Source organism: Chlamydotis macqueenii, chromosome 3, assembly GCF_036417535.1.
Source record: "Chlamydotis macqueenii isolate bChlMac1 chromosome 3, bChlMac1.mat, whole genome shotgun sequence".
In the NCBI taxonomy this organism is placed as follows: Eukaryota; Metazoa; Chordata; class Aves; order Otidiformes; family Otididae; genus Chlamydotis; species Chlamydotis macqueenii.
Window position 1 is genome coordinate 10,773,460 of NC_141558.1, and position 13,438 is coordinate 10,786,897.

General features: G+C 37.4%; 1 protein-coding gene across 4 annotated transcripts in view; it reads left to right on the forward strand.

Annotated features, from left to right (window-relative positions):
* The first annotated feature begins 215 nt into the window (after window positions 1-215).
* The window catches only part of WDR35 (WD repeat domain 35), a 49,322-nt gene continuing 36,099 nt past the window's right edge, over window positions 216-13,438 (forward strand). Inside the window, exons 1-9 of one of the 4 annotated variants that reach the window (XM_086745129.1) lie at window positions 216-321; window positions 952-1,069; window positions 1,803-1,874; window positions 4,000-4,092; window positions 5,629-5,757; window positions 5,974-6,107; window positions 7,562-7,727; window positions 7,824-7,969; window positions 10,472-10,597. In XM_086745129.1, coding sequence (XP_086601255.1) covers window positions 298-321; window positions 952-1,069; window positions 1,803-1,874; window positions 4,000-4,092; window positions 5,629-5,757; window positions 5,974-6,107; window positions 7,562-7,727; window positions 7,824-7,969; window positions 10,472-10,597 — 1,008 coding nt within the window. In that variant the 5' untranslated portion in view covers window positions 216-297. Of the gene's footprint in view, window positions 322-951; window positions 1,070-1,802; window positions 1,875-3,999; window positions 4,093-5,628; window positions 5,758-5,973; window positions 6,108-7,561; window positions 7,728-7,823; window positions 7,970-10,471; window positions 10,598-13,438 lie in introns of those variants that run through there. The other 3 variants (XM_086745127.1, XM_086745126.1, XM_086745128.1) reach the window with 3 other exon arrangements.

Consider the following 13,438-nt stretch of genomic DNA (forward strand, 5'->3'; position numbering starts at 1 on the left):
GGCGAGCAGGCGCATGCGCAGCCCGGGACGGTGGCTAACAGCTGCTGCCGCCTCAGGGGGCGGGGCCTGAGCTTGGCTCCGGCCCAAAGGGGCGGGAGCGCTCGTGGCCAGTGCCAGGGGGCGGGCGGCTGGGAGCTAGGGGTGTCTTACTTCTCCCGCTCCCGGAAGTAGAGGAGCGCGCGGCTGAGGCGAACTTCCGGCGGCGGTTGCCGGGGTAACGCGCTGAGCAGGGAAGCCGCGCCGGGCCCGCCGCGCAGCCGTGAGGAGCGGTGTTGCTCGGCCCCCCGCCCGTCCAGGATGTTCATCTACCTGTGCAAGAAGGTGCTCCGGGGGCACGGAGGAAAGTCCGGGGGGCCGGAGTTCCCCTGGGAGCCCCCACGGCTTGGGAGCGCGGAGGCCTCGGGGCGCTGAGGGGACCCTCGGGGCCTCCTTCCCGCTGCCTGCGGCCGCTGTGGCCGTGCTGGCGCGGCTGTGGGTTTGGTCCCTTCATAGTGCGCTGTCCTGCTCTGCTCTGTCCTGCCTGCGCCCTCTCGGCCTGGGTTTGGGGTTTGAGGTTTCTTTGGTCTTCAGCTGCTCAGCAACTGCTCCTCCGGGAGAGTTTAGACGCGGCTCTTCAGCTGGAGACCAGCTCGCGGCAAAGCCTTGTGCCTGCGTGATCCCTCTCATCTGCTTTGTTGCTCATGGCGCCTTCTCTGCACACCTTTGAAGATGTCCTGTTACTGTTATTTACTGCATGTGTTAGATTTCCTTTTTCTCAAGTGTTGTGTTGCACAGTTTCACTAGTGCTTGTAACTCTAATTATCTTCTGTCTCTTTTTGCGTGTACTGATCTGTTGATAGAAATGCTTATCTTGTGTGCTATCATAGGTGTCCTTGAGGTGTTCAAATAGAGTATTTACAATAAAACATGATTCTTACAACTATGTAGACATGCACAATATTTCTTTTTCAGATTGCAATTCCTGGTAATGTTCGATTAAGATGTATTTCCTGGAATAAAGATCAAGGTTTCATAGCCTGTGGTGGAGAGGATGGGTTACTGAAAGTTTTAAAATTAGAAACACAGACAGGTAAATGAGGTTTTTTTTTAAGAACAAAATCCACTGCATTTAAGAAAGCGTAACTCCTTCTACATGTTACTTGACATATTGCATATGTTTTAAATCTATAGCTAGATATTTGCATAAACATCAAATGTGCTGTCACTTTCTTTTGAACACTATTTTTCCCCAGCTTGTCTTACGTGGCACACGTGTAATTTGTCTGCCTGTTATATCTGCTGAAGCTTTCTTCAGTTCTTCTTGTTTTTCAGGGCATATGTTACGTTCTTGTTCTTTTTGTATAGGTTTCCAGTTTATTTTGGAACTTACTTCATTATTTCTTTACTTAGTTTGAATGTTTTCTACTATCTTAATTATTTTAGGGAGAAAACTTTGTGGTTTTTTTTTTTTAAATAAATATGTTCCCAGAAAAGTAAAATGTAATGTATTTTTAAATTATTTTAAACACTTGTCTTACTGTAACAAAACGTAATAGTTGTTATGGGTTTTTTTTTCTTGTTTTGTTGAATTTTATCCTGAAAAACTGCTAGACCATATAGAGTATATGAATTTGGATGACAGATGTGAACAGCAAACACATTGAACTGGGAGCTCGAAAATTCATCCTGCAGTTACAATTTACATACTTTTAGGTGAATAATTTTATCTATGTAAATAGTGACTGGAGCTGCAGTATTAACAGAAACAGAGTAATGTGTATGCTTTGTTAGATTTCTTTTATAGCTATTTTTGTTATTTTTAGATGAAGCAAAAATAAAGGGTCTTGCAGCTCCTAGCAATCTTTCTGTGAATCAGACTCTTGAAGGTCATAGTGGTAAGTGTCTTTGGCCATTTAATGTACTTTTGATTAGAAAAAAAAAATACAAATTTTGTGAAGTTGATAGAGTAATTTTGCGGTCACTTTTATTATAAGCCAGAAATAAAGATTATCAGTATTCAACTCAGGTATGTAACAGCTTGGCTATCTTATTTTTACCAAATTATCAGACGAAAGACCTATGGTAAATCTTTCACGATCTGAGTGAATTACTGGGTTGTGAATCAGACTGATACAGCCTTATGTCAGTTCTCCTGGCTGATACTGTATGTGTGAGGCAGGATGCATGCTGCACACACCAAGCTCTGCTCTGCACGTTACAATTTAAAGTTTGCTTATGGATTTTGCAAAGTTAAGCCTGTGAACTTTGACATTACAGCCTAACTTGTGTTGTGTTACCTCAGGCTTTACTTTTTCCAAATGATTTTGCCCCATTCATTATCCTGCGAAGGAAATACTGATTTCTATTCAAGTGTTTAAGTGGATGATGCTATTTTATGTGTTGTATTACAGAGGGACTTTCATTTTTAATCATGTGGTGCTACTGGTATTGTACTTATCTCTGACTTGTGGTATAGTACTTGTTATCTGGAAGTGCTACTCAGTTGCATGGGACTGGAATATATTTTTAGCTATTTACATAAAAAATCCTGGTACATTTGCTTCCGTACATTTCTTCACATACAGATAAAGAATGCTTTATAGCAGAAGAGAAAAGCTAAACTGATGAGCAGTTGATGCTGGAACTTCTGAGTTAAAGAAACAATTACGTTCTGTGTGTTCTTTTTTTTTTTTTTTAAGGAGAACATTTTTTTCTTACACTGTATATATAAAGTTTTAAAACCTATACAATAGACTAAAATCAGAAATGAGACAAAAAGCTTTCTTAAGCACTGTTTCTAGTGGCACACGTGGATAAGCCTGTTTTTTCTTTGTTTTGTTTGGTAGTGTCTATGAGATTTACTTATATGTTATGGTAGCTTTAAATTTTCTTCTGAAGAAATTGAAGTTAGTTCACTAAACCTGGTCTCTGTTTTAAATATATCTTAATCTTAATTTTCCCTTTATTGACAAATGACAGAATGTGTATGTACATAGTATATAGACAAAGTTTAAAGAGGTTAGAAAACAGGCTAGAGAAGGATAGTGTGTGAAAGTAAAAATTGAATGTAGGGAAATTACGCAGGGAGGAATGTGAGAAATGTTAAATGGTCATCATCCATGGAAAATGTGATAAAAAAAAAAGAGGGCTAAAACCCTTATGTTATTTCAATAAATGGTCTTTTAATGAGAACTTGCAGTTGAAACCTGCCAACAGCCAGATTTTTCTAGGGACCTGGTTAAATTTGATGGAAAAAAAATAATTGTGAGGATTTGATTTAGTAAATATTTTCAATGGATGTCTTAAATTCTGAAATAGATTACTGTTGCCTTAAAAAAATCCATGACATTCAGGATATCTTTGATTGCATCTGTTGATAAAGTTTGTGACTGAAGTGTTGAAAAATGGAAGGGATACAGAGGAAATGGATGACTAGTGGTGAGGGCATGAGAGAGTGTGATGCTTGAAGCAGCTGAGTTCGTATCTAGTGTTGAACTGAGGAAATAAGCTGCTGCGTAGAAACAGTCTGAACATGTTTCAAGTCAAATATTTACGAGTAAGATCCCATCTGAGAGTTGAAGGTCTGAAGCAATTGTGTGTAGAGTGTTTTTTATGTAATTGTGAGGGAGATTTTTTTTGAGCAGTACAGCACTGCTGTGGATCAAACTATTGAGAGGAAGAGAAAAACAAAACTTGTTATGTAGTGAAGTTTTGTTAGCTTCCCAGACTAACATGTCAGAGGCGGTCAGAAACTGTAAAACTATGATTTGGGTTTTGCATATTGAAACAATATTCTGAGAATTTGGAGAGTATGTTACTCAAGTGGGTGAATATGGAAGCTAAAGGAGTCATTAACAGAATTTTGAAAGAGGAAACAAGTGCTACGGAAAAAATGCCTAAAACTAAATCAAAGTCAGCAGTGCAAATTTCTGAAAAGCTCCAGGTTAATTAAATTGGACTGGTGATTTTTATTAACTTATTTAAATGTTATAAATAAAAAAACCATGTATAATTTTCTAGGTTCTGTGCAAGTGGTGACATGGAATGAACAGTATCAAAAACTGACTACCAGTGATCAAAATGGACTCATCATTGTGTGGATGCTGTATAAAGGTATTCTACAGGACAAATTTGAGATGGCTTAATAGTCCCTGTTGTGAGAAATCTTTTTGCTTTCCTGTTTTTTTTTCTTTTTTTTTTTCCTAGCAATTTTTACTGTTATTTTTCAAAAACTTTGTTTTGCAAACTGTAAAGATCAAAGTAGATTTAAAACACAAATTCCAAGTTTTTTTTTTTGTAATACTTGTCTACATTTTTCGTAGTGTAGTCACATATGAAAAGGCATTTGTCTTGCAGAGGTACCTTAGGAGAAGGTATCAGTTCTTAGCCATATGCTTGGTAAACTGCTCTAAATTTCTTACTTTCTTCCTTCTATTACTGTATTACCTTGGAGGAAAACAGTATGTTGAAAAACAAAAGAAAAGCAGTGCTTCTTTTTGTAGGTTCTGTTATGCTTATCGCTGTAATATTTAAATTGTTCTGCAAAGTGCATCAAGCACTACAAGAACTTATCAACCCTGCTTAGTACATCAATTAAGTACTGTCATAAAAACACTCTTTAGAAATGTTTAATTAAGGCAGTGAGCTAATATGACTAACCAGTGTATTGCTGTTACTGGCTTTTATTGTTCTTGACCTTTTCCCACATACATGTATTCTTTGGTACACTTAAATTCATTTGAAAACCAGCAAACCTCTCAGTCAAATTAACCGCTTTCCAATACATGTGCGGAAGAGAAAGAAAATAAAGGGTTTTCTTTTTCCCTTGAGGATATTTATTTAATGAAGGATGGAAACAAATAATCTCAGCTCAGCTGCTCACTTCAGGAATAAAGAATATAACTTGATTAGTTTTTCTGCCTGATATGTGGTTGCTACTGTCACATAAATAATCTCTTAGTTTTGGAAAAGAACCAGTAAATTACTTAATACATATTCCTATCAAAGAGAGTTGTTCCCTCCGTTTATGTTTCCTCCTGTATTCTTGTCAGTTCTGAAATTACGTAAGCACAGATTCTCGTCATGTAGGGCCCCTCTCGGACTTTGGCTCCCCTCTCCCATTCCTCATTTGTCAGGTTGTTGTTTGTTTTTTTTTTTTTTTTTTTTAAAGAAGGAGCTCACATCTAGATGCTGAGTTTCACAATAATTATGTCTGTGTAGTCTGGGGGACAGTATAGCATAGTCTTGCTAGAGTTTTACTGAAAGGGCAGAACAACTTTATTTTTAATACCTTTCCGAAACTTTTTTCTTCTGTAACTTTTTGTTGTATATTACATTGCAGAATCATATGTAACCTACCACCTCATGTTTACTTACAAGGAGACCATTCTCTGGTTTCTCTATTGAACATCTAATTTGATTGCTTAGTAACTTTTATAAACTTCTTGTGTGTCCGTATTATGGGTTTTTTTTTGTTGTATTTTAACAATGTCAAGAATTCCTATTGCTAAAAAAATGTAATTATCATCCTGTTTTCATATAATTGAGAGTAATTGTACTCTTTGAATTCAGTGATTAGTGTGTACCATGAATCCACTAGAGGATTATCACATCAGAAGTGTAACTCGATTTTTCATTCGCTGCTAATAGGTGCTTGGTATGAAGAGATGATTAACAATAGAAATAAATCTGTTGTTCGAAGTATGAGCTGGAATGCTGATGGACAAAAAATTTGTATTGTTTATGAAGATGGAGCTGTGATTGTTGGATCCGTGGATGGTAAAATTTAAACTCTACTAATTGTCGTATTACATAGCTTTTGTTTTCAGTGTTATGTATGTAGTGGCTCTGTTTCTATAGATAAATACAATTAATAGTTACTTTCTAATTATTGCTTTGACACTCTGTAGCTGCTTTAGTTTTTGCATTGGTAACTTCCATCCTATTTTTAATTTTGTGGTATATTTATTAAGTACAATCAATGTTCTGTTACAGGCAATCGCATTTGGGGAAAAGACTTGAAAGGTACCCACCTGTGCCATGTGGCCTGGTCCTCTGATAGCAAAGTTTTACTTTTTGGAATGGCAAATGGAGAGATTCACATTTATGACAATCAGGGAAATTTTATTGTAAGTTCATGGTGGTATAGTAAAGGCATTAATTTCAACAGGCATAACACCTCACCTCCTCTTAATTTATTTTCATGTTTGTTTGTTTAGTTGATGAACTTCATAGTTGGTAGACTTCAGTACTGAGAACTAGACAAGGTCTTGTGCGCAAAATTTTTATTCAAGATTTATGCAGCTGCAGCTTTTTACTATAAATATTTATTTCTTGGTAGCTAAATGAACATCACATTACCTGATGCCTTTTTGCCTTGAAATAGTTATTGAAAATGTAAAAATGTGTGGTGATACTAGTTAAATTAAGTGAAGCTCATGTTAAAAGTACTAGAGTGCTTTTAGAATAAGGCAGTTGTTTATTTTCCTATTGCTCCTGTCATTCTGTGTTACATAAAGAATGTTACATGCTTCAGAGAAAAACTGAGAATAGGTGGAAAAATGAAAGGAAGTAACTATAATATTGCTGCATTCCTACAACTTTGGTTTGCTTATTTATTTTTTATCTACTTATTTGGAGTATTGGAATATGACTATGACAAAATGCTAAAAAGAAGATATATGCTGACTTTCAAAAGAAGCAATGTATTTGGAACCACGTTCTTGACTTTTAGATACCTGTTATGGTGAATTTTCTCCTCCCCTTTCCTTCCCTTACCAAAGAAGGTATCTGTTACCCTTCCCATTTTCTTTTCGTTAACCTCTCACTGTACCTTTCATTCTTCCCACTGTGTGAGTCATGGTGCTTCTAGCAAATGCTGTAAATTACTGAAATTTTTTCAAATAAGTTGTTGTTGCCCCCCTTGTGCCCCTCCAACTGGTATCGACAATGTGTGTGGTTGTGCTCTCTCTCCCTTTCTTCCGTAAGTTACCTGGTAGCCCTCCTTGAAGTGATCCAGGTGCACTCTTATCTTTCAGAAAAAACCCTTACCTCTGTTACCAGATGTACAGGGCTAATTATTTAAAAAGTGAACTTACCTAAATTGGTGTTCTAATTTGGATAATATTTTTTTTCAAATTATTTTTATATATTATTCAAGAGATTTTTATCAAGAAAATACTGACAAAAGATTTCTTTTTTAAAAAAATCTTGTGAGCAGGAATAGTTTTAAGTTTGTGTTGTTTTTTGATATTTTTATTTCTTCATTTTTTTTCAAAATTCAATTGAGGTTCCTTATGCGTGTGGTGGGGTTTTTTGTTTGTTTGGTTTTTTAAGTTACTTTTCAAAGAATTCAATGCCAACACTAAAGTAGTTCTTTGTAGTTAAAATACATGTTTTCATATGTCTGATCCAGCTTTAAATAAGGACATTTTTCCAACTCTTAAAATTTTGAGAATGTGAATTTTTTTTTTCCTGGGACAAGAAAAAGAATTTGCATAGGCATCAAGGCATCAGTAAAGATATAAAGTGTTAAAAAAAGTGTGTTGCATATGACTTTAAATATTTAACCATTCTTGTTTAGGTGAAAATGAAACTGAGTTGTTTGGTGAACATAACTGGAGCATTCAGTATTGCTGGAATACATTGGTATCATGGTACAGAAGGCTACATTGAACCAGATTGTCCTTGTCTTGCTGTCTGTTATGACAATGGAAGATGCCAGATAATGAGAGATGAGAATGACCACAGTAGGTACAAAATGTGAGGTGTTGATTACTGAGCTTCTCTTGACCCAAAGCATTTACTTGTGTTTATATTCTTAATGTTTATTATTTAAAAACTAGATCCTGTTTTGATTGACACTGGTATGAATGTCGTATGTATTCAGTGGAACCACTGTGGAAGCGTATTGGCAGTGGCAGGCTCCCTAAAAGCAGCTTCTCAAGATAAAGATGTAAACATTGTGCAATTCTATACTCCGTTTGGTGAGGTAAAAATATTTAATATACTTACATAACTTAAATGTTTTTTTGTCTTAGTATGTTTTGTCTATGTAGTTATTACTAGTGGAATTTGGATGCTAAAGTGTAGGTGTTTAATGTGTTGAACATGCTCTAAGGTATCTAGGATATCCACTTGGATCCGGAAAGATGAGACAGGACCAGGTACCCTTTTAGAACAGCAAGTTAGTGGCCAGCGTGAAAATCTGAGTGCATCTCACAAAACACTAAATGATGGGATATGTATAGTGTCTAAGTTTGAACACCTCACTCAGTACTTGACTCAGACTATAATCAAGATGCCATTTGGAACGCTTAGGCAGCAGTTAAGATGCTAACTTAACATCTCTGTATCAAATTTGGAAGTACCTGTCTTTCTCCACTGGCCGTGTAAGAGAACTAGGCATCTCTAGATTAGGAGTTCAAAATAAGGCAGTGACTGCTCCCTTGTCTTTTTATGGAATCAGTAAATCTGAGAAAACTACATCTGGCATCAGTAAAAGCAATGTCTTGGAAACCTCAGAAAAGGTAAACTGTTTCTAATCTTCATGTGTCTGTTTGGGATATTGTTTTTTAAATGTCTTTTGTACTTCCTGTCTTTTTTTTCCATAAGATGTTAAATACTCAACAGTTGAGAACGTTCCTATATATTTTTATTCATGGTGCTGCTCTTGTCTTGTGAGGTAATTTCACTTTTCCTTCTAGTAATACATCTGGAAATTGGTAAGTTAGCAGTTCTTATGAAATTTACATGCATGAGTTTTCATAAAATTTTCTGTTAGGCAAGGACAATGAATATCTTATGAAACAGAATCTGGCTTTAGCAAGCCATGTTACTTTATATAAACAATGCATACCCTGCTAACAATTGTACGCTTGAAGAGAAACTGAGAGACTGATAAAAAAGAAACATCGTGCCCCAGAAGGTGCTGAAAGTGGTATGATTGCCAAAGAGCATAAAGTAAGCAAGGATCTGCATGGGAAAGGGAAAACCAAGATAAGCAAAGAGTAACACGATAGACATGGCCCTGAGAGAGCAGGATGATGCCATAAATCTGCCAGAACAAAGAAACACCAAGATAGGCTCAGGGAGAGCAGACCTGCCAGAGAAGCTCAAACAGATAAGGAGGGATCCAGAGCATGAAAACATTTATTAAACTAAGGGGATGTATATCCTTGCAGGTGCACAACATTGATAAAGGTGGTGAATGGTCAACAAAATGCCACTAATTAGTGTCCTCAAAGTGAATTCTCTCATTATAATATGAAAACCACACCTCTAGTGCTAAAATCACCCCCTCCTCAGATAAAGACCCTTACTCATTGAGCATCTCTAGCACCCATCTCTGCGCAGAAATGAAATAAATAAATACCTCTACTCTGTGTGTAAGATTGGCGTACTGCACACTGGGTAAACGAACCCAGATTTGGGAGTACAGTATCAAAGTGTGAGAGAGTTTGTCCCTTGTAGAGGGGAAGTACTCGTCAGCCCTGAGGGTAACTGTGGTAAGGAAAGAGCAGTGAACTGTGCTGTGAAAGGGATTAAGATCCAACGTCATGTGTACGGGTTTCCTTAGCTGAAAGTATTAAAATAAACCAAAGGTTCTAACAATAACATTCCATCTGTGGTTGCTGATGTCCTTCACATTAACTGAAACTGGTGTTCTAGGTTCTGCATCTAGTGTTTAGAACTAAATTCTTTAGGTTCTAGAAATCTTTTGTACTAGTTCTCATATTCAGGCACGGACTTAACTTTTTGGAAGATGATATCTTCTGTGAATAGTGTGTGACCAGTATTAGGACTTGGTATTTGCATCTGATGAAAGGCATTAAAGAGGTACTAAACTGTGTAAGTTCATTGATAACAGTTTATTCAGGGACAAAGGTATGTCCTTAAAAGGAAAGTTAGATCTAAATATAAGTATCACTGTTCTGCTCAGTAAAAGGTTGTATTTTTTTAAAGCCTAAGATTATTCAAAGTCTTAGAGTAAATAGTAGATTAATGCATCCTTTATTACATACATCGATGTTTTTATTTGTTTAAACTGTTGGCTGTAGTTAAGGGTGTTGTATATCAACTGACTAGTACACTTCAGCATAAATGAAACTTCTGAGGCATGTCAGGTTTCAGTACTATTGTTGTGTTTCTTTCAGTAGTGACTGAAATGATAAAGGTAATTGAAATTACCAGCCAAAGGAAAAATGTTTATACTGCCATTCTTCATCTATTATTTATTTTTGTAAGTTTGAACTTCAGTGTGTTCTGGTTTTACTTTCTCTCTGACAAAAAATGAATTGAGGCAAAAGAACAATTTATGGTAATGGATGTTAAATATCTCCCCCTTTGTTTCCATGTGTATTGCAATTTGGGAGTCATGGTAAAGAAGATCTATGTTTGGTTTTCATCAACTATCAGAACTATTGTTTATGTATTTTAGACAGTTTTCCTATGATAAATTGAGAATCTTTTTTCTTTTCTTGTTTTAAACAAGCATTTGCGCACACTGAAAGTTCCTGGCAAACAGGTATCTGCTTTGTCTTGGGAGGGAAGTGGACTGAAAATTGCACTAGCTGTTGATTCTTACATATATTTTGCAAACATTCGTCCAGATTACAAGGTAATGTGGCACTTAACTGTATTGATGTTTCCTGTGATATATTCTCTTTCTGAATGCACCAAATGTAGCTTTCTCTAATACAGAAATCATTGCTTCACTTATGATTACTGTTTGATCAACACCACTGACTTGAAGTTCTAGTGGAATGTGAGTGTGATGGAATGTCTTGGTGATGGAATGACTTAGCCATTGGTTTTATAATTAATTTGTGATTTTTATTTTCATAATAAGAAAATGTATGCTTTGTTAATATTAACAGAATTGGGTGTGATTCTAAATTTGGTAGTAACTGAGGCTGTCATGTAAGTGAGGCTCCAGTGTTTTCATTGCTGTTTGGTTAAACTGAGTGGGCTAAGTGACACAATGGGAATTGTTTGAGTCTTACTGTCATTTTTTTGGTGGTGAATTATTAGCTTGAACCAGGACAGTTGTGTGGAAACCTGTACAGTAGAAATGCATGCAACCTAGTAGGCATAAGTAGGCATACTTCCTACTTATATTTCAATTCTCAATATACTTTTTACAAATGTGTATTCAGCTAATTCTAAAAAATGTTTTTATCTTATCTACCACATGTGGTTTTTTTTTTTTTTTTGGTTTGTTGATTTTTTTAAAGAGTTAGGAGTGTTTCACTGAAATCTATGGTTTAACAAAAAACAGCAATTGCTGTCCAGTATACGAGTGGTGTCCCTCAGGGGTCCGTGTTGGGCCCAGCCCTGTTCAACATCTTTGTTGGCGACATGGAGAGTGGGATAGAGTGCACCCTCAGCAAGTTTGCCGATGACACCAAGCTGTGTGGTGCCGTCGACACGCTGGAAGGGAGGGATGCCATCCAGAGGGACCTTGACAGGCTGGAGAGGTGGGCCCGTGCCAACCTCATGAAGTTCAACCAGGCCAAGTGCAAGGTCCTGCACCTGGTTCGTGGCAATCCCAGGCACAAATACAGGCTGGGCGGAGAATGGATTGAGAGCAGCCCTGAGGAGAAGGACTTGGGAGTGCTGGTGGACGAGAAGCTCAACATGAGCCGGCAGTGCGCCCTTGCGGCCCAGAAGGCCAACACATCCTGGGCTGCATCAAGAGGAGCGTGGCCAGCAGGTCGAGGGAGGTGATTCTCCCCCTCTACTCTGCCCTGGTGAGACCCCACCTGGAGTCTTATGTTCTGGAGCCCCCAACATAAGAAGGACATGGACCAGTTGGAGATGGACCAGAGGATGGCCACGAAGATGATAAGAGTGCTGGAGCACCTCTCTTATGAGGACAGGCTGAGAGAGTTGGGGCTGTTCAGCCTGCAGAAGAGGAGGCTCCGGGGAGACCTGATAGCGGTCTTCCAGTACCTGAAGGGGGCCTGCAAGAAAGATGGGGAGAGGCTGTTCAGTAGGGCTTGCTGTGACAGGATTAGGGGTAATGGTTTTAAAATAGAGGGGGATAGATTTAGATTGGAAATTAGGAAAAAATTTTTTACAATGTGAGTTATAGAACACTGGAACAGGTTGCCCAGAGAGGTGGTGGAGGCCCCATCCCTGGAAACGTTCAAGGCCAGGCTGGATGAGGCTCTGAGCAACCTGATCTAGTCGGGGATGTCCCTGCTCCTTGCAGGGGGGTTGGACTAGATGACCTTTGAAGGTCCCTTCCAACTCTAACCATTCTATGATTCTATTCTATGATACAGTATTGTACACTTTTTTTTTTTTTTCAGCAGAGGATATGTAACCACCATGATTAAAGAGATAGTGAGTAATGTGAGGAACATAGCACAGCTATATTTAAATGTATTGTTCCACTCAGTTCTGAAAAATCATTGGGCAGGGAGTTATAAACACAAATCTGCTAGGAAGCAATCTCAGATAGTTTGTTGTAAATCTACTGGAAAGGACTTAGGAAATTTGAGCTGGAAATTACTCGTGCGGGAAATGCTACCTAATGTTTATTCTGGGAAATGTGTAACAGCTGGAACACAGGCCTGTTGCTTTTTCTTAAATTCATCAGTATCTACAAAACCGTGTGTATTTTAAGATCTGGTACAGTTTGCAAATGAATAATATTTTGAAACCGTAGTTTTAGAAAGTACATGTGTAAACTCTCTCTGCTTTTGCATATTTAAAGGGGAAAAAGATGTGCTCAAGTTAGTTTATTTCTGCAGCAAATAAACTCTTAACCTGTTGGTAGTATACTCAGTTTCAATGTTTTGTATTTTTGTGGTGAATATGTGTTGTCCTTCAATGAATAATACATGTTACTACCACTATGTTCTGTCTGATTGTATCAGTAACTCCCTTTTAGGAACCAGATATTCTAAAAGGTGACAGTCATTAACTTAGGCTGGATTGGAACTAATGACCTGGAGATGAAGTGTTAGTATTGCATTACCAATGTACTGAATTATCCGGTTTCCTGTATTTTTCAACTATTACCATAATAAGAGAAAGGGGGTTCTAAATTAATATAACAGGAAAAACTATGATTTGAGCTGATCTTTTTTTAAACTATTCATAGTTTGCATGTATGTTTTTGACTTGTAATACTAACTTAAAGTGTATACCTCTAGTTACATTTCTTCTGGTCTATATTACCTTGCTAAAATCTATGTTGGATTTCACTTTATATCCTCATCATCCAGCATTCTAGGGTCCTTTGCCACTTCTTGAAAACAGTTTTAGATTTGACAAATGTGACTTACAGTTTACTGACTTGTTACCTCATCACATGCTCCTTTTATATAAATTTTCAATATTCAGAATAGTCTAAGTTCCAGTTTGCATCTCCGGGAAGGATCCTCTGGGTAGAGGTTATAAAAAAACCCTACCTTTATTCCAGTCCTGTTATTTTTCTTCTTCTATCCAA